We start from the raw sequence: 18,664 nt of genomic DNA, 5'->3' as shown, positions 1-18,664 counted from the left end.
GCTTTAGGACAACAAAACCACGAGCCGAATGCTTCTGCTATGCCAAGAATTCATAGTTGGATGAAGAATTTTGAAATGCCACTGTTTCGGTCGCCTTCCAAAGGGATAAACGCACAATTCCGCACTACGCCCGGGGCTTAGGACCTTCTGCTCAGGGATGATCGCCGGGCGAATCCGTCCAGGCCCCCCGCAGTCCCACCATTCCAAAAAAAACCAAGCTATGTAGGCTAATCATGATGGGACTGAAGTGGGACCAGATCACCAATGGGTGAATCAACCGTCGATCATTGACTAGGTCAAATGATGGTACTTGTTTTGCTTTAGCAGAATATCGGTACTCCGTACCTAGAATACGATCATAATACTGACTTCTAGATGCGTTAGCGGCTGCAGGGGCCTCGGATTTAGGCCTCGGACTTTAGTCGCCCGGTTCTGGGAGGTTTTGGTGTGAGCGGTTTCTTTGTTCACCGTTCGACGGCCGAAACCTATAATACCAGAGGCTCTTTTTGAGTGTGTGCGGAATTGTAGGCCGTCCAGATTTTAGTGGTCGAATACCACTTCTCCAGCTCGAGATCGCCCATCCACCCCAGCTCTTCTCCATTTCCTTTCCACACTAATTGCACACAGATGACCCTCTTGCCTCTGTGGACGCGCAGTAATGGCAGACTCTGAAGCATCTCGTGCAAATCCCGGGTTGGCGGGAAAAACAGAGCCGAAAGCCCCAATAGCTCCACAGCTGGATAGCACCGTTGAAGACGCATCCCCCCAGAGCGTTCCTGAAACATATAGAAGAAGCAGCCTACAAAATGTCATTATTATGGGAACCTTATGTGTAAGTTGACCAGCCATTGTTGGAAACCCCATTCAACTGAGAGGTATTCTAGAGCGCGGTCTTTTTAGCCGCCCTCGACATCACCATCGTCTCCACGGCCCTACCAACTATCTCAGACTACTTTCAGAGCACTTCTGGCTTCACTTGGATCGGTTCCGCATTTTTACTTTCAGCTGCTGTTGTCGCACCAAGCTGGGGCAAATTTAGTGATATCTGGGGCCGGAAGGTGATCTTGCTCATCGCAGTGGCTACGTTTTTCTTCGGAAGTGCGCTATGCGGGGCTGCGGTGAGTATCTCGATGTTGATTGTCGGTCGGGCTATCCAAGGAATAGGCGGTGGTGGACTTCTATCGTTGGTTAGCATCGTTGTGGGAGATCTTTTCTCTCAAAGGTGAGTTCGCATATCTGTCTCTACGAAGGGGCCCAATTGACGGTTTCTCCAAGGGATCGCGGAAAGTATTATGGCATTGTCGGGATGGTCTGGGCGGTCGCGTTTACATTGGGTCCTCTTGTGGGCGGTGCATTCACTAAACAGGTCTCCTGGAGATGGTGTTTCTACGTAAATTGTACGCATGCCTTCATTCTTTGTGGAACGAAACTATTTGGGATGCTAACATCGCTTAAAGTGCCAATTTCTGGAACGGCATTTGCCATCATCCTTTTCATGCTCAAGCTGGAAACACCGAAAACACCATTGGTCGCGGGAATCAAAGCCATCGATTGGACTGGCACCCTGGCCTTGGTGGGTGGGACTCTGATGCTCCTCCTGGGACTTCAATTCGGAGGCACTGTTCATCCTTGGAACTCGGTCACCGTCATCTGTCTCATAGTATTCGGAGCCATTACATTGGCCATCTTTCTTGTGGTGGAGCGGTATCTTGCGCGAAATCCTATCGTCCCGCTACACATATACTCAAGCGTATCCAACTTCGCCGTATTTGTGGTCAACCTGTTCCACGGCATCATTTTGACATGCAATACTTATTTCCTACCGCTTTACTGCCAGTCCGTCCTCGGAGCAGAACCTTTACTTTCCGGTGTCTGGATGCTCCCATTCGCGGTGTCTATGTCGGCTGCCACCGTGGGTGCTGGGATGTACATCAAGAAAACTGGCCGGTTCCTCGACTGCATCCGAGTCGGATTTACCATCCTACTCTTGGGGGTTGGGCTCTTATACGATCTTCCACGCTCCCGAACATGGTCGAAAATCATTATTTACCAGATCATTTCGGGGTTTGGCGTTGGTCTGAATTTCCAACCTCCAATGATTGCATTGCAGAGTAGCGTCCCCGCGCAGGATAATGCAGCCGCAACAGCGTCATTTGGTCTCGTCCGTAACGTGGCCAGCGCGATTGGCGTGGTGCTGGGATCGGTCGCGTTTGCGAATAAGATGAATGCGCGCGAGGATTCGCTTGTCGATGCTCTAGGCCCTACAAAAGCAGATTTGTTTTCGGGGAGCAATGCGCAGGCAAATGTGCTGCTGATCGATACACTTCCCATGTCTCAACAGAAGGTGGTGCGTGACGCATTCTGGTTATCAGTTCGCGACATATGGATTCTTGCTATGTCTTTCGCTGCTGCTGCATTTTTAGTGTGCTTCCTCATCCGGCATAAGACGCTGGAGAAGAAGCATGTAGAAGTGAAAATGGGATTGGCTGGAGAGGAAGAGCGACGAAAGATCTTGTTGGCGCAGAGAGCTGGCAAAAAACAAGGAGGTTCCGAATCATCCTCTGCATAATTTAACGTACATTGGTTCATGGAGCATCAAAGCGTTTGCGTCTTAGGAGATTAACATTGAACATGGAGATTTGATCATTATCTAGGACGATAAATGAAAAGGATCCTTTGTGAGAGGTGCCTTGAGTTCGAAATAAAGATTTACTGCTGTTCTCGAACGACCGTACGGAAATATACATCTATTGTCGATTATTTTCACGCCATACCTGTGCCATCGCCCAGCCTTGATCAGCTGCTATTACCATGTGATCCCGAAGGCCCTTTCCAAATGCCAAGTCGGGTCAGACCGTGTATTCTTACAGGAAAATTCTCGATGGTAAATCTGGTGGGGCGATCTCCTCGGGGTCGCCATGTGTCGAGTGCAGTGATTGGGATTGAGGTTACACTCCTCCATGGGATCCATGTGGGTTGATCGGGACTGCATTTGACATGAGAACTCCCAACTTGGCATGATGAGTTTATAATGACCTCAAATATCTATTGAGACTCAATCCGCTTGTTGTGCAGCCGTGTTGGACGCTATTGGGGTGATTGAGACACCTCTGATGATTCCCGGATGTTCGCAGATCACACAGGTTCTGCCTCGAAAATTATTCCAAATTATGGTGAGGATTATTTGTCACGAGGAATTGTCTCATACCATGGTATACAAATCCGGAATAGTCGCTTTGTTGAAATATTTTGGAACCTTGGCAAAGAAAGCTTCAATATCGTATTAATTATCCTCGTCTTTCTGTCTTCGTGTCGCCAATTCATCCTGACATGGGGAGAAGATAATTGTCCAGTCCCATAGCGGAGCTCGACGCTTATCAACAACAAAGAATTGAAGCAAAGAACGAAAAAAAAAAGTGATTGTTGGGGGAGAAGTGGCACTGAAAGAATGTCCGAACCCTGCTTCTATGAAACGCGGACACCCATCCGGATGCGAAGGAGGAGCGGAGTTATGGCGGACATCTTACTGCTTCTAGCCTTCGTGATCGGTAGGGTAATATCCCCACATCTATGTACGCAACGCATCGTCTCATTGGTTATTCTGTGTGTTTTATGTTGGAATGTTTGGTAACTGAACACATACTTCCTGGATTCAGGCAGCAGATAAGCGTCTTTTTGGTCTTGCTATACATATGAACCGGGAACCACGAGAGTTTCTACTTTCCTAGACCGCTCTCTCCTTGTGACTGCATACCAGACGTAGCTTACGTCTCAGTCAGTCAATATTAGAACCGTTATTCGAGTACGAGCAGATTCCTCCAGATGGCGCAGTCTAACCGAAAGGTGTGAACATATTGCAGTTCCTCGGGCGTGCCGGCGGGAGCAACTATGCAGGTTTTCGTGTACTCCGCTGGGTCACACCCAATTGGTGGTTGATCCGGGTTAGTGCTTATGGGCTGGGGGCGATGGAATTGGGCTTGAGGCATAGTGCTTAGTGTTACCTTTAGCACGAGAACCACTCGACAACACAAAAACATTTTTGGGGTAAATCGGGTTGCATTTCCCCGCCACCCGCTCTTTAAAAGGGGTTTGGTACGGTCGGAGTTTCTGGGGGTCATGCAAGAAATACGAGTGCATGGGTTAATCTGAGGGGCACTTTGATGTGTTGGTACGAATATCGAGTTATGCGATGAGATAATGGGCATATTCAGCATCTACATTCTCCATAGACATAAAGCATACTTGTTTTGGTTTAGTTAGTGAAACGAGGGGGAATGGGGGCTAAAATATTGACAAATGAACCAGGGCCCAATTGTTTTGGCTTATTTGCGTCAACAGCATAAGGGGAAATGGATCCTCTGGTCGGCGGCCCCGGTTGTCACATACAGGAGAGTGCAGATAAAATACTGGACAGCCAGGCAAACGGGTTCTCGTATATACCCTAAAGCGTTAGACTCTCACAAATTTTGTACGGGAGGCAATGCTTGTCTGTAATGCATCATGATAGGCCAGTGGAGTGGGTTTAGGGCCAACAGTGCTACCTGCGAGATGGAATATATGCACGGGCCAGTGCGGCTCCTCCATGACTGCATCACCCACGACCAATTGAACACGGGATGGCCTGAACCATTATACCATAGGATCGTGAATGCGCGGGCCGGGCAATTAGAGATATGTAACTATATGTATCCGTCCACGGTCCCTTTCTTAGCAGATATTACACACCCACAACACGAAGACCTGACCGGGAACCATGGCGAGTGATCCGCCTCGAAGCACCAAACAACCCAAGTTACGTTCCAGTTGCGATGCCTGTGGGATGGCCAAATTGAAATGTGATCGCACCCAACCGGAGTGTCGACGGTGTAACGCCAACGGCTTAACTTGTGTCTATGGAATTTCGAGGAAAATGGGGAAAGCCTCCACGAGAGCGACTGCGCCAAAGTATCTCACGGCCCCCATCTCTTGACCCCAGGATCATGGATATGAAATGGGATACTCGTGATGGCAGCGACTTCATCTTAGATCCTGAGCTTTTTACCAGCGCCATGGAGGACAACAATCATGGGCTATTGAATCTTCCTTCTCTCGGGGTGAACGAGTGGACCGTAGCAGATCACGGTGACTATGTTCTCCCGTACGATCTCAATTTAGGTCTCCTACCGACCATGGAAACCCCCAGTGCAGGCGGCTCCTCATCAAGCGTTTCAAAAGGTCATACAGCCTCTCATCACTCTCGACCAGACAAATATGCCGAGTACCTGACTCCGCCCCTGAGCTCTGGTTGCAGAGACCATGACTGTCCGCAGGAAGTTTGCGAGATCCTTAGCCGTCTGTCAAACATCAATCTCATGAAAGGCCACTCCACTCCTTCCGGCACGGCTGCCAGTGTTCCACTGGACCATATGCTCCGCCTCAATCGGGAAGCCAGTGAGCAACTGCGGCGGTTATTAACATGTCCCTGTGCGAAATCTGCGAACTTAGTCCTCCTCTATGCATCAAATATCTCTCGCGTAATGCTATGGTACCAACAGGCAGCGGCCTGTACCTCGAGTCCCTCATGGAGGCAGGCTAGCCTGACCCCAGACGCCACTTCACAAAACACATCGCCAGCAGCGTCATCTCCCGATTATAGCTCTGGTTCTGGCACTGGATCAACGAATTGGTCGAGCATGGGGACCCATAGTACGTTCCATACCGGAGCAACCACCGGCGGTACACATTCGGAAATGTCGGTGACCACGGCCAAAATGGCGATCGGAACTTTTGATGTGGATGACCTTCGCGTCCAAACAGCACTGAAGATCCAACTACTCTTGGGCGAAATGCGACGGGCTTCGCAGCTGATTGATCAGTTTGTCACATCGCATGGTGCTGGCCACCAGTGTCGAGATGATGAGCCAAATTTTGGGGGCCTGGACACTCTCTACCAGAGCTTGGACTCGTGGCTCCGAGATGAGCATTCACGGATTACCAATTGGATGAAAGCTAGGCTTCGAGAGCTGAATTCGTGATCCAGACACAGCCTGCTGCCGCCCCCACTGTGATTCTGACTTATACGTCCCTCTGACCACCTGGCGTTACGAGCTCGCGAGGTGTATAGTTTGATTCACTCTTCAATACGTTCAATGCTTCTCTTTCCTCCTGTCCCCGTCCGACTATTCCCTCTATCGGTAGGTCGCATAGAAGCGAAGATTAGCCTATGATGAGATCCTAGCCTGCCACTAAGCCCGTCCTGAGCACGGTGCCAAGCCGGAAGCCGATGATCATCCGACCAGTGGATCTCCCCTGGTTTTCTCAAGGATCGACGGGGCCGGGCGTTTTGCCTCGGCGTCCATGCGGGCACCCCCGCTTGGTTCCAAATACGATGTAGTAACACCAGGCCGGAATGATCTCGTTATCTGAGACAGGGTATATTAGTCTCCTGGGTAGATGCTACAAATCGTATTCAGATGTTTATTCACCACCACCACGAAACCTGCTCTCTTGGCAAACGTCGCATAAACCTACGGCAATTGGCCAGCGACAAGGCTGATTCGATTGAACACGAGGGTCGCGGCTTGCAAACGCATACTACCTAACTTAAGTTCCCGCCTGAAGGCTGCAGCCCGAGTGAAAGCATTTACTCAAAAGGGGAATCTAAATACGAAGAAATGCTTTTTTATTGGGTCCATCCCCTGTGTATATTATCTGATATCGTTAGCTCTATCTTCCTGCGTCTAAGAATATTTCGTCACATTCCCGCAGGCGAATATAGTGTTTTTAAAATTAAAATATACAAAAAAGGCAGATGATTTATACCATTTCCTTCAGCCCTCAAGTCTATAATATCGCAGTTTTCTTCCGATTGCATTTTTCATTTCTATAAACGGCAAACATCGTATTCGACGGGCCAGAATGTTGAGATGTAGTGTGACTTGTCACACAAGACCCTTACAGATTCTCTTTTAATACGAGAATAACCTGCCCTATAGAATGGCCGAAACTCTCCTAGCCACGGTCATAAGGATTTCTGCAGAATATAGGATTACACCAAAGGCTCGAGTAGCGAGCCGTGCATTTCTTCATTCGAGTAGTACCAAGGTCTAACGCCCTTCCCACCCTTACGGCGTCTCCACCCTCAAGGGATCCACAGTCTAATCAGGTATTCAGTGCGAGAATGGGACCTCGTTGTTCTCTCCCATCCGGATGCCCTCTGCCGTAGCCTCGTCCAAATTCTCGACGGGAAGACCAAGCAATTCATTATCTAGACCCCGCTTGGACTCATAGTCTCCATCACCATTCGCGAAGAACATCCGACTGTACAACATTTTGGTAAACACCTTCCAATTGTGCACCTTCATCCCCTCCTGTCCTTCCTTGAACCGCTCAGCAACAGAGTCCTGCGTGATGGTCCAGTCCGCATCTGTGGTCTTGGTGACGCGCTTGATGCTCTCAAACATCTCGCGCTGGGTCAATCGGAAGCTTGACACATAGACCGAGCGGTTGCGGAACTGCGAGAGGGTAGGGGACTGGTCATTCTCATCCTCGGGGAGCTCCTTCAAGCTCAGCAATTTTGCGATAGCTCGCCCACACTGCGGCCAAGTGGTCGTGTTGATGGGCACGTCGCCCCCGTCATACAGGGTGAAACTGCGCTTCGTGAAATCAAACCCGAAGCGGTCGGGTCCCCCGCCCAAACTAAACTCGTACCAGAAATTGCAGACGAGAAAGAGATAGGCGCTAACGCCCAGACGGGTGATTTCGGCAATGGCGCGATCACGGTTGGGGGTGAGAAGGCTATCATCACAGAGAGCGTCGTTGGCCGCGTCATGCCCGTACCAGTTTGGTTCGATATACGACACCCCGGCCTTAGCGGCCGCACGGATGAGCTTAATCATGGTGTCCGGGGGTGCCATAACATTCATGGTGATCACCAAGACTTGTTGACCGCGCAGGGCCTCTACAAGAGCCGTGTCATCGTCGCTGGCGTAATCGACGCGAGCGACTTTGACGCCCTCGGGCATTTGGTTGGTGCTGCTTGGGCGGGTGATGGCAGTCACCACATGCCGGCCATTTTTAAGAAGCTGATCAATGAGATGTCTTCCAACTTGTCCCCCCGCCTGGAGCCTAGATTGTGAGCCATTTCAGTCATCAAGGGGGTTTATGGAGTGAAGTGGTCGACGACATACCCCGACAAAAGCGACCCTTTCGATGCGGTTGGTAAAGCCCTCCGGCTGATCCTTGGCGTATCTAGTGGCCATTGTGTGATTTGTAGTAGATTCAAGGATCTGAAAGAAAAATAAGATCTGATCTGAAGATTAAGTTGATTCCATGTGCGGGGCAGCCTTATGGTAAAGAGGCGTGCTGGTCGAGATGTGGGTGCAAAGAGGGCTGAAAGAGCCGGAGTTAAGCGGTGCAGCACGGAGACAAGCTATCTCCATCCGGCACTGCTTTCTTTTGCAACCTTTGGAAGCCTCAAATGAAACCAGTAGCAGCGCAAACCAATAAACCAACAAATTAACAACCCCGGCTTATTTCCGACTCGTGTTTCGGAGCCCGACCGGGAAACCAAGCCCTGCCTGCAGCGGGGCGCCCCGTATTTCGTCCGCGAAGCCCTGCAGATCATCCGACTAGCGCGGCATTTTTTGAAAAGGGCACGATGCAGGAATATACTATGTCCTCGCCATGGACATCCCCGTTCGAGAGCACCATCAACAATTGAACACTATGTCGGAATCCGCTTTTCCTCTAGACGAACTGAGTCATTCTATCACCAAGAATGCTGGGATCGTGAGCCAGTTCTTGACGGCCCACCACTTACCACAGCCATCTTTCAATAGTGATGGTCCCAGTGTGGTTCTACCAACAGGCTCACCTCAGAGTGTCCATGAAGCCCGGGAGAACCTCATTGCCGCTGCCCTAGAAATTCTGCATTTGGCCGTTGGACCTAGCGAGTTTCTTCCGCATCTCGCCACTGGTGTAAGACAGATACTGACCGTGAAAGGGAAGAAAAGAAATTGCAGACTGATCAAATACAGTTTCAATATATCTCCTGTCTTCATTGGCTGTGCCAATTTGATGTATTCCGCCTGGTCCCTCTCAATGAGACCATAAGCTATGCCGATCTGGCTGCAGTGGCTCATGTGCCTGAGCAACGACTCAAAAGCATCGTCCGCATGGCCATGACAAACTTCTTATTCCGCGAGCATCCCGATGGAAGAAAGGTTGGTCACTCAGCAACATCCGCGCTCCTGGCACGCAATGAGGATGTCCACGCGTATGCGCTCTACATGTCTGCCCGGACCGCGCGCTGCGCCATAGAGATGGCCCCGGCACATCAGAAATGGGGGGCAGGCAGCACCCGCACATATGAGACCGCATTTAACCTGGCTTATCACACTGACTTGCCTTTCTTCGAGTTTCTGTCACGGAACGAAGCCTTCATGGCCGATTTTGCCCAGTATATGCGGAACGTGCGAAGTAGTGAGGGTGTGGACATCAAACATCTAGTTGGAGGCTACGCATGGCAGGATATTCCCGATGGGGGAATGGTAGTCGACGTAAGCTTCCTACACTCCTCTCCTAGGTAGAAATCCATTTCTAGGAGCGCATTGTTTTTTAACATGGGTACCAGGTCGGAGGATCGACAGGCACGTCAGCGATCGCGCTGGCCAAAGCATATCCCCACCTTACATTCACCGTACAAGATCTTCCCGCGAATACGGAAAACGGAGTCAAAGCTGCAGAAGCCCTACCAGCAGACATCACGACACGAATTACCTTTCAAGCTCACGACTTTACCCATCCACAGCCAGTGCAAGGCGCAAATGCCTATCTCCTCCGGATGATCTTGCACGACTGGTCGGACGCTGAGGCTACCACCATTCTGAAGCATATTGTAACGGCAATGGACAGGACCAGGTCTCGGTTACTGATCATGGATACTGTACTCCCAAAGCCGGGGTCCGTTCCGGTCTCGGAGGAGCGCATTATGCGAGCTCGTGATTTGACAATGATGCAGGCTTTTAATAGCAAGGAGCGGGACTTGGAGGACTGGAAGGAACTTTTTGCTGCTGCAGATCGCAGATTACAGCTGGTCAAGGTTTCCCAGCCGTTCGGTAGTGCCATGTCGGTGCTGGAATTAGTATTGGCTTAGCATAAAGAAGATACTAAATTTACTATTCACCTGTGAGCAATCATACTCGTACAAACAATTTTTTCAGACGATAAAATCGGAATTTCATGCTCTAGCATGCATCATCAATATATTATTTTCATTACGATATATTCAACTGTCGAAACTGTCATGCAATGAGATCATAAAAGTCCTAAATTGACATGATCCTCGCTGCCTTATGTTTTCTGGAAGGATAGAGAATCAAATTCAATCGAGATACCAAGACCATCCTGGTTCCTTGTATACATGTACGAATTCATCTAGAATAGTCGGAGATTGTAGGGCAAATAACTGCAGGAGCAGCATAAACATCGAGCAATGGGGTTCAGATTTAGTGTTGATATCAGTGTTTGTTTTGCGGTCACTTATTGTGCAGTTTTTGTGTAGCTTTCGGTCCCAATATCATCAATCATGGCATCATTGAAGGATGCGCTAGCAAGTCTTCATGGCCCCTAAACCCAAAAATCTTTATTTCGCTTCTTCGCAGGCTCATCAAAAACGACTCTGTCAATTTTCCTGTCCTATACACCCTCTTCTTCCCAAGACGATCTCTGAAGAAAGCTAGGCAGCTCATAATTTTCAATTGGAGGCGCGGCTGCCTGCACCTGCACATAAGCGGTTGCGATCAGCACCTCCACAAATGCTCCTTTCTGCCCCTCATCCCTTGGTTAATCGATCAACTGCAGCGAAGAGCGACAACAAATGGGCTCTTTCTCTGACAGCAGCAAGGCTGCGTGGCTTTTTTCTTCATAATTGGAACATGCTTGGGAACTTCCACTCATAAAGTTGGCCCAATCATCGATCTAGGCTATGCGAAGTATCAGGGATCCTACAATGATACCTCTGGCCTTAACATCTTCAAAGGGTAAAAGCTAGTCATAATCACGGTGTTATTAAATGGCCTGTATAGTAACCGAATCATTTCAGGATCCGATATGCTGCACCACCGCTAGGAAAGCTGCGATGGCAAGCTCCGGAGCCACCCCCAGCAAATCAGACAACCGTTCTTCCTGCAACAGAACAACCCCCACTTTGTCCACAGTCTGGAGCTGCAAAGCTACCCGAAGTCTATGGATTCAACTCTGCTCTTGGTGACGAAGATTGCCTCTTTTTGAATGTCTATGCGCCGTCAGGAGCGAAAGCGCTCCCTGTTCTTGTGTGGATTCGTAAGTCTAATGCCGGAAGTTTATTCAGATGGGTTGCAGCTGATTCAAGCCTCCAGATGGAGGTGGCTATGGCCTTTACGGAGCCATCTATGATCCCAGCGATTGGATGAAGACCAACAAGAACGGATTCATCTCCGTCGTGATTCAGTATCGACTAGGGGCATTTGGCTTCTTGTCTTCGGCAGAAGTGCATAAATACGGCAAGACCAATGCTGGCTTGCTAGACATGCGATTTGCTCTTGAATGGGTTCAAAATCATATAAAAACCTTTGGTGGCGACCCTACCCGTGTTACTATTGGTGGTGAATCTTCTGGTGCTGGGGCTGTGATGTTGCAAGCGATGGCCTATGGCGGTCGAGAAGACTATCTGTTTGAAAATGTAAGCAGCACCTGGTTGCAAATCTTGAAATCGACCTTTCTGACTTATATAGATCATTGCGGCAAGCCCTTATACTCCAGCGCAGTACAATTACAAAGACGCTGTACCCACCAAACATTACCTCGAGTTCGCGAAACACGCGGGATGTTATGATGGAGGGTCTTCAAGAGATTTAGCTATCTTTGACTGCTTAGTACGCGCCGATTCGAATACTCTGCAATATGCTAGCGGCAATGTTTCGATATCTGGCGCTTGGGGCACATTTGCCTTTTTGCCTGTCACAGATGGAGACTTCGTACGAGAGCTTCCGTCGAAGCAACTGCTCCAAAAGAAGATTAGTGGCAAACGCATACTGAGTGGTGTAAGCCATTCCATTCCCCTCCGCATAAAGGCTACAGGTGATAAAATCCCAGTACTGACCTGTAAAGAATAATGCCAATGACGGCATTCCTCTCAGTCCGCCAACGATAAACACGACTGGTGGCTTCATGAACTACATTGAGTCCACATTCCCACTCTTCACAAACTCGGACTACGCACAGCTCCTTGATATTTACAGCACAAGGTCCTCCCTGCCAAATACCATCGGGCCTCTCTACGACACCCTCGGCACACATGGTCCAACCGCATTAAACCAATCTGAATTCGCAAACGGCCTCCAACAAACCGTATTCGACATATTTGCTGAGACGACCTTCGACTGTCCATCCTACTGGCTTGCAGACGCATTTTCAGGAGATGACACGAAATCAAGCTGGAAATATCAATATTCTGTGACCCCTGCGTATCACGGCGCAGACTTGACGGCGTATTTCTCTGTTGGGCAGGCACTACCTACACGCGGCTTTATGCACGCGTTTCAGAAGATCTGGGGTAGCTTCATTATCTACGGCACGCCGGTTGTATCCGTCCAGGATGCCAAAGGAGGCAGGGACAACGCTACTGTACCACATGGTCCTGACGGAAATGTTGCTTGGCCGAAGTGGACGGCGAAAACCCCAACGTTGATGAATCTGAACACAACGGGCGGCTCGTTGGTCCGGGACACGGTGACTGATCATCTGGCATATTGGCTGCGTGAGGACCCTGGGGTCACAAATGAATTCAGATTGGCTAATGCAAAGTCTTGGGAAGGTAGCCGTGGCAGCCGGTGTGATTTCTGGCAGCGTGTTGGGTCAAGAGTGCCGCAGTAGATTTCGCACTTTTTTGCCCACGCTGATTACCGATTTGAAGAATATTCCAAGATTTTCTTAACCGCGACTGTTTTGAGGTCAATTGGAGAGGAAAGAGTAAAAACAGGGGGGCCGAGAGGACAGTCAGGTTGATGATAATGATGAAAAGTGACGAGCTCTCACGCCATATATGTATACATTCTTTCACAATTGTATCGAATATATCGGTTACATTACTATGTCTTTTTGAACTCTGTTTCTGTTCACAATCTGAAAATAATCTAAGCTTGTCCTTGTGCTCCCTTATATTTCGCCGCACTCCGCCCTAGAAGTAATCTCCTTTGATGACGCATTGTCTTCATTGACAGCCATTGAGTTCCAAGGTTGTACCTTGCTGTCTACTTGCGCTTGCCCCTGTAGTCCGATACAGGCCAATAGGAGGGGTGCTAGGCCAATTAGCTCGTAAACAGGCCTCGACGATCATAACGCGATCATAACGCGATCACAACACGATCATAATTTGATCATAATCCAGGGCCATGGCTATTAGCGCTGGACAATTAGTGGGCTGGGGGATAGGATGGCAGTATACTCGCATGCTAATGAAAGGAGGGATAATGCGACTCCAGGTGGGTTCCAGGGCCATTGCACAGCCCTAGGATGGCAAAATGACCTCTTGTAAATATCGATAGGCTAGTTCAACAGTCTAGTCCATTTGAGCCATGCGCCGTTGTGGTCCATACGTCTGGCTATAGTGCATCATTGGCCGGACATCTCAGATGCCTAAAACGGAAAAGAGTCGTGGATCCCTGCCAAAAGCCAATAATGAGGCAGTCTGTCAGCCCTGAACGGGCGTGGGGGAAAGTACATTTTAATCGGGTCGACCCAGTAGTTGACTGCTGAAGATTTTCTATAAAATCTGAAGAGCATTGCCACAGACTCGCAGTTCAGCTGAACGGCGAGATGGTCATGGATCATAACCGAGCGACCGTGGCTTTCTCGATTTGGGGGCCGTCGGGGTCCAATCAGGCACCAATTAGAGGGTGCCTAATCCGACGAGCTTGTCGTCAACAAGCTTCGTCCCACTCCAGATGTTCCCCTCGAAGACCGCAAGCCTGTGACGCCAGGAACCAAACCTAATCCAGAAAGGGATTGAGCGTGCATTATATACCACCCCGGTATCCTTGTATCTGCATCGGAATGCCCTCATCCAGAGCGCCCCGAGGGCCCTCCAAGAGCTGTGGGAACTGCCGACTGGTCAAGCGACGCGTAAGTGCCGCCCTGCTCTCTCATTCCAACTCGGGTATCCAGTTCGCCAGGGCTCAGATCATCCCAGTGCGATCTACAGCGTCCCCATTGCGGCCAGTGCATCCGCATGCACGAAGAATGTCCGGGGTATCGCGATGAATGGGAGTTGGTCTTCCGCGATCAAACCAGTCATACCATTAAGCGTTCGCAAGAGAAGGATGCCAAGCGCAACCGCAAGTCAACATCTCCGCCTATCCGGCCACCAACCCCGGAACTCAATGAAGTCGGCGTCAACTATTTCTTGTGCAGCTTCGTCAATGGTGGTGGCCAGTCCTCGCGGGGATATCTGAATTACATTCCCTCAGTCTACTTTGCTGAGGGGGAGCACCCGATCCTGACTACCAGTATGGCGGCCGTAGGCCTGGTGGCCTTGGCTAATTCAACGCGGCAGCCTTGGTTGGCCGTCCGGGCGCGCGCCAAGTACGCCGATGCCATTAGCAGGGTGAACGCAGCCTTGGCGTCGCCGGTCGAATCTGTGAAGGACAGTACCTTGATGGCGGTGATCTCTTTGGGGGTCTTTGAACACCTATCCGAGCACAAATCGTGGGTGCGACATGTGAGGGGCGCGGTCGCCGTGGTAGCGGCTCGAGGAAAGAAACAATTCTCCAGTCCCTCATCCCTATTGATGTTTAACCAAGTCCGTGCCGATATGATTATTGCGTCTATCAACTTTTGGCTACCGTTCCCGAAGGAGATCTTGGAGCTGCAAGAAGAGGCCGCTAAGTACATGAATACCTCTGGTGCATTCTGGCAGCTGGGTGTTTTGGGTGCTCGGTGCATAGACATCCTCGGACGTGTGCGGACAAATACGGTGAATAAAGACTGGGAGTTCCTTGAGGAAGCAATAGTGCTTGAACGTGAATATATTAACGTCTTGGACGCCCTAGCCATGCAGGAGCCCTATTACACGACGATTTTGACGTCTGTTGTAAACCCAGAAGTTGTCTATAACAACAGAGCGGACCGCTATAACGACTTTTGGTCGATCAGAGTCTGGAACAACGGGAGATGTTGCTACATGATTGTCGCCGAAATTAAGTACCATTATCTACTTCAGATCCTCCGCTCGGACCTGGCCCCGCCAGTTCGGCAAAAGATACAGCTCAAGTTCCAGGAAACAGTACAGGCCCTGAGAAAGACAAGTCACGACATCCTCGCCACCGTCCCGCAGGCTTTGGAATTCCTTTCTACGGGATCTGAGATGCACCCTTCCGTCGATCTTTCCTTCCGCGGCAAGCCCAATGTGTCAGGTGGCTATATCTTGGCTTGGGGCTTGTACATGGCAGGTAAATGCTTGGTCATTCAGGATGACACCCGACAATGGGTTGTCCAATGTCTTCAGTATATTGGAAATAACATGGGGGTCTTACTAGCCCTAGAAATCGCTGAAAATATCGAAAAGGGGCCCGGATGGGGCCGATGATCTAATTTCGATTCTAATAGACTCTTCATGTGAATATTTGATCTCATCATCTCTTCTTTCGGTGATATGGTTCATGGACGCAGAATACAGCCGGCATGAACGTGCCGCATCCATCTCGAGGCTTTCCCAATATGGCAGGAACATATTTTACTCTCATTATTTAACCTTCTATTCTAGAGATAGCTTTATATTCTTGATTCCCAAATGACAAATATTCTCTATTCTACAACATGTAATGCCAGACCATACTATTATATGATTCCACGGAGTCCAGGCAGCATACAGTCTGTTCTGAGAAATCTTCAGTCCTCTAGGGCTCATTCCAACATCTTGCCAGTCGAAAGAATCTAAGAAATTCATTTTGATTATTTAGTAAGGAGAGCAATCCCCTTCACTCTCAACAGTCGTTGCCATATGATCTTGTAATTGCTGTAATGAATATGCCGCTACTATCAGCCGATGAAAGCGGGGAAAGCAAGTTCGAAAGAGGTGTAAAAAAAGGCACCGGCCTTCCACTTGTCCAGATTTGATATACTGATATTTGATCCAGTTAGAGCTTTGCCTAGGCTGCTTTCTAGAAACAATCCTTGCTTTTCTTAAAGCCCTGCCATTTATATCCATCAGAATATTTGAGATGCCCCTGTGGCGAATTATGTGCTGTGAATAATTGAGAAGGAGAAATGGACTGTCTCTACATTCTAATGTAAGCATCATTCGATCGTTGATATTAGTCCAATTTAGTCTTCACAATTCTACAAAAGAAAGACATCGTGCAAACTGAAATATACAATTCATCGGCAGCTTGCTATTAGTATAAACGGCTAAAAATACGGCCATATGGAGCTGCACAAGCGGCGAAATCACAGTTCCTGAAATTTCAGTTCTAGTCTTCGCTCATTATCTCCCGACATGAAGTTCTCCACAAAGTCGCTGAGCATCACATCGCTTCCTCTTCCGCTAGAAATTCCAATGCAGGTCGATAGAAACTCTTTTTGTCCAGTTATGCGAGATGTGAATGGTATCTGGCCAACTGGTACAATAGCTTCTGGGGCCTGTGCGTACAGCGATGGGTTTGAAAAGAAGAGACCGGTTCCAGGAAATCCCTGTAGACGGTCTTGATATTTGTCTTGGAACCCAGGCTTTTCAATAATCCAAGGCAAGAGTAAAAGAGTATCCGAAACTCCATCCTTGGCTGGGGGTAGCACGTTTGTGTCATACCAGGACTTAAATGACTTCCATTTTCTTATCCCTGCTTCTTCAGTTTCTTTCATGGAGGTAGATACCCAATCACTTTGTGTATTAGCACCATCGTTGACAAAGTGTTCAGCCTTCTACGTACCTTCGGTATCTTAGCTGTGCCTCGTTGCCACGCATCATCTTGTTATCAACATCAATTGACCCTCTACCTCTTTGATCATTGCCTTCATTCCACTTCATGAGATCGGCCATGTAGTCTTGCAAGGCAATTTCGCTCTTGATTGGCTTGGTCGCATTCCATAGTTCTTCCAAGCTGACCGGAGTTCTTTCAATACCGAGGTATTTTTCGAGTTTTACGATGAAGGTTTCCAACAAATCGTGGTTTTTATCGATCCCTTTCGGCCAGAACTCGACTGGGTAGAGTATCATGCGAGGTTTCTGTCCTTCCTAGTCAGCAACATACATATTAAGATCTTAGTCGAAACTTGCCCCATTGTATTTCCGTACTCCGCGAGACCCATAGAGCGCCCGAGAAAGCTTAGCAAATGAGGCAGCATCTCTTGCAAACCCACCAATTGTGTTCACGAGCCTAGCGGGCCTATCAGTAATTGAAAACTTCCGAAGAGTAAGATGTCTTACGGAGTATATGGTATCAATCTTGTCGAGCCCGCTGCGTTCAGGGAGGGACGCATACTGAATAATCCCTGAGTAGAAGCGGGGGCTCGGAGGCTGCCGAGAGCTTGATTTATGTCAGTGAGAAATTCTTATGGAATTTATTTTGTCGGTGCAACGTGATGCTCACTGTCTGTCAATAAGGCAAAATCAAGCCACGGATAGCTCGCAACTGCGGCTGCACTACCACAATCACGCTCATCACCGCAGTCGGGATTTTTGGAATCGGCCATTTCAGTTGTCCTTACTTTTCCCACAATGACAAAGCCTAGATCAACGAGTCTTTGAATAACAGGTTCATCGCTTTTGCGCGATCCGTAAAGATCGTCGAACCGGTGAGAGGAAGTCGAAGCTTTAGTATTACAGAGATTCACGGCGTCTTCGACCCCAATTCTCATTCCTGCGAATGGTTTGTCTTCCGTTTGTTGAAAGTACAAGCGAGAAGGCACCGCAATTGTTAAAGATGAGGGATATGAGTCCCTGTAAGCGGCGACATCTAGTGTCTCATAGCTGTTAATAAATATCAGCCCCATTGCGGTGGAAAATAGAAAATTGAGAATAACACTTCCGCCCTGACATACCAAGACAAGCCCCTCAATGGGATTGTAGGGGCGACAAAGGCACCTGTGTTGTCCGGGTAAAGACGGTAGGCTGGATACAGCTTTCCTGTATTTAAAAAATAAGGACCCTCGCTCACGGCTCCCTGGTCCAATGAGCGAAAATAGATATTAAAAGTTTTGAATGATCGGAGTGCTGCAGCTGCATCCCGTAACTGAACATAATCGAATCCAGAGGATGATTGCAAAACAATATTCTGCAAAAAGGCGGGGGACCAAACATCGTCTGATTGCTGAAATCTATCAATCGTTTCATGCAATAAATTCTCGTCGAATGCCCCATTCATAGTAACTACGGTGCAAGGAGCCGCAATTTGTCCTTCGCCGATAGCTTCCCCAGGCTAAGGGACAAGTTAGACTTTGTTCAAATTATTAGGGAAACAAACCCAAGCCTTTGGGTCCCGCAAATACATACTTCAGGAACTCGATGCATATAATAGGCAACCTGTCCTAGCTTTACCGTCGCCGAGATGGATAAAGGCAATTCCGTAGCCAAGCCATATGTGCAGACAGTGAACCAAGAAATCAACTGGACCAGGGGTATCAAAATCATGTCGCCGACAATATTGTCATC

The 18,664-nt window shown here is 48.9% G+C and overlaps 7 protein-coding genes across 7 annotated transcripts; 5 read left to right on the top strand and 2 right to left on the bottom strand.

Annotated features, from left to right (window-relative positions):
- Positions 1-658: 658 nt before the first annotated feature.
- Positions 659-2,569, top strand: N7462_000627 (MDR family MFS transporter; the record flags this gene model as incomplete). Its single annotated transcript, XM_057072353.1, has 4 exons — positions 659-832; positions 885-1,222; positions 1,276-1,397; positions 1,458-2,569. The coding sequence occupies 4 exons, from the start codon at positions 659-661 to the stop codon at positions 2,567-2,569; spliced, it is 1,746 nt and encodes a 581-aa protein (XP_056938883.1).
- A 2,410-nt stretch (positions 2,570-4,979) lies between these two features.
- On the top strand, positions 4,980-6,014 carry N7462_000626 (uncharacterized protein; the record flags this gene model as incomplete). The annotated part of the gene is made up of 1 exon (XM_057072352.1): positions 4,980-6,014. The coding sequence occupies one exon, from the start codon at positions 4,980-4,982 to the stop codon at positions 6,012-6,014; it is 1,035 nt and encodes a 344-aa protein (XP_056938882.1).
- Positions 6,015-7,148: 1,134 nt separating this feature from the next.
- On the bottom strand, positions 7,149-8,240 carry N7462_000625 (uncharacterized protein; the record flags this gene model as incomplete). Its single annotated transcript, XM_057072351.1, has 2 exons — positions 7,149-8,099; positions 8,169-8,240. 2 exons carry the CDS (start codon positions 8,238-8,240, stop codon positions 7,149-7,151), a joined length of 1,023 nt encoding a protein of 340 aa, XP_056938881.1.
- A 424-nt stretch (positions 8,241-8,664) lies between these two features.
- N7462_000624 (uncharacterized protein) lies at positions 8,665-10,135 on the top strand (the record flags this gene model as incomplete). Its single annotated transcript, XM_057072350.1, has 3 exons — positions 8,665-8,958; positions 9,018-9,539; positions 9,614-10,135. 3 exons carry the CDS (start codon positions 8,665-8,667, stop codon positions 10,133-10,135), a joined length of 1,338 nt encoding a protein of 445 aa, XP_056938880.1.
- A 661-nt stretch (positions 10,136-10,796) lies between these two features.
- N7462_000623 (putative carboxylesterase) lies at positions 10,797-12,894 on the top strand (the record flags this gene model as incomplete). Its single annotated transcript, XM_057072349.1, has 6 exons — positions 10,797-10,823; positions 10,879-11,021; positions 11,084-11,322; positions 11,379-11,701; positions 11,754-12,062; positions 12,130-12,894. 6 exons carry the CDS (start codon positions 10,797-10,799, stop codon positions 12,892-12,894), a joined length of 1,806 nt encoding a protein of 601 aa, XP_056938879.1.
- Positions 12,895-14,073: 1,179 nt separating this feature from the next.
- N7462_000622 (Zn(II)2Cys6 transcription factor domain-containing protein) lies at positions 14,074-15,604 on the top strand (the record flags this gene model as incomplete). Its single annotated transcript, XM_057072348.1, has 2 exons — positions 14,074-14,142; positions 14,222-15,604. 2 exons carry the CDS (start codon positions 14,074-14,076, stop codon positions 15,602-15,604), a joined length of 1,452 nt encoding a protein of 483 aa, XP_056938878.1.
- An 860-nt stretch (positions 15,605-16,464) lies between these two features.
- Positions 16,465-18,006, bottom strand: N7462_000621 (uncharacterized protein; the record flags this gene model as incomplete). Its single annotated transcript, XM_057072347.1, has 5 exons — positions 16,465-16,894; positions 16,944-17,248; positions 17,309-17,390; positions 17,441-17,540; positions 17,604-18,006. 5 exons carry the CDS (start codon positions 18,004-18,006, stop codon positions 16,465-16,467), a joined length of 1,320 nt encoding a protein of 439 aa, XP_056938877.1.
- Between the last annotated feature and the right edge of the window lie 658 nt (positions 18,007-18,664).

The sequence above is a fragment of the Penicillium macrosclerotiorum genome (assembly GCF_028827735.1).
Source record: "Penicillium macrosclerotiorum strain IBT 26536 chromosome Unknown utg000001l_segment0_segment0, whole genome shotgun sequence".
In the NCBI taxonomy this organism is placed as follows: domain Eukaryota; kingdom Fungi; phylum Ascomycota; class Eurotiomycetes; order Eurotiales; family Aspergillaceae; genus Penicillium; species Penicillium macrosclerotiorum.
This window is presented reverse-complemented; position numbering and strand designations above follow the sequence as displayed.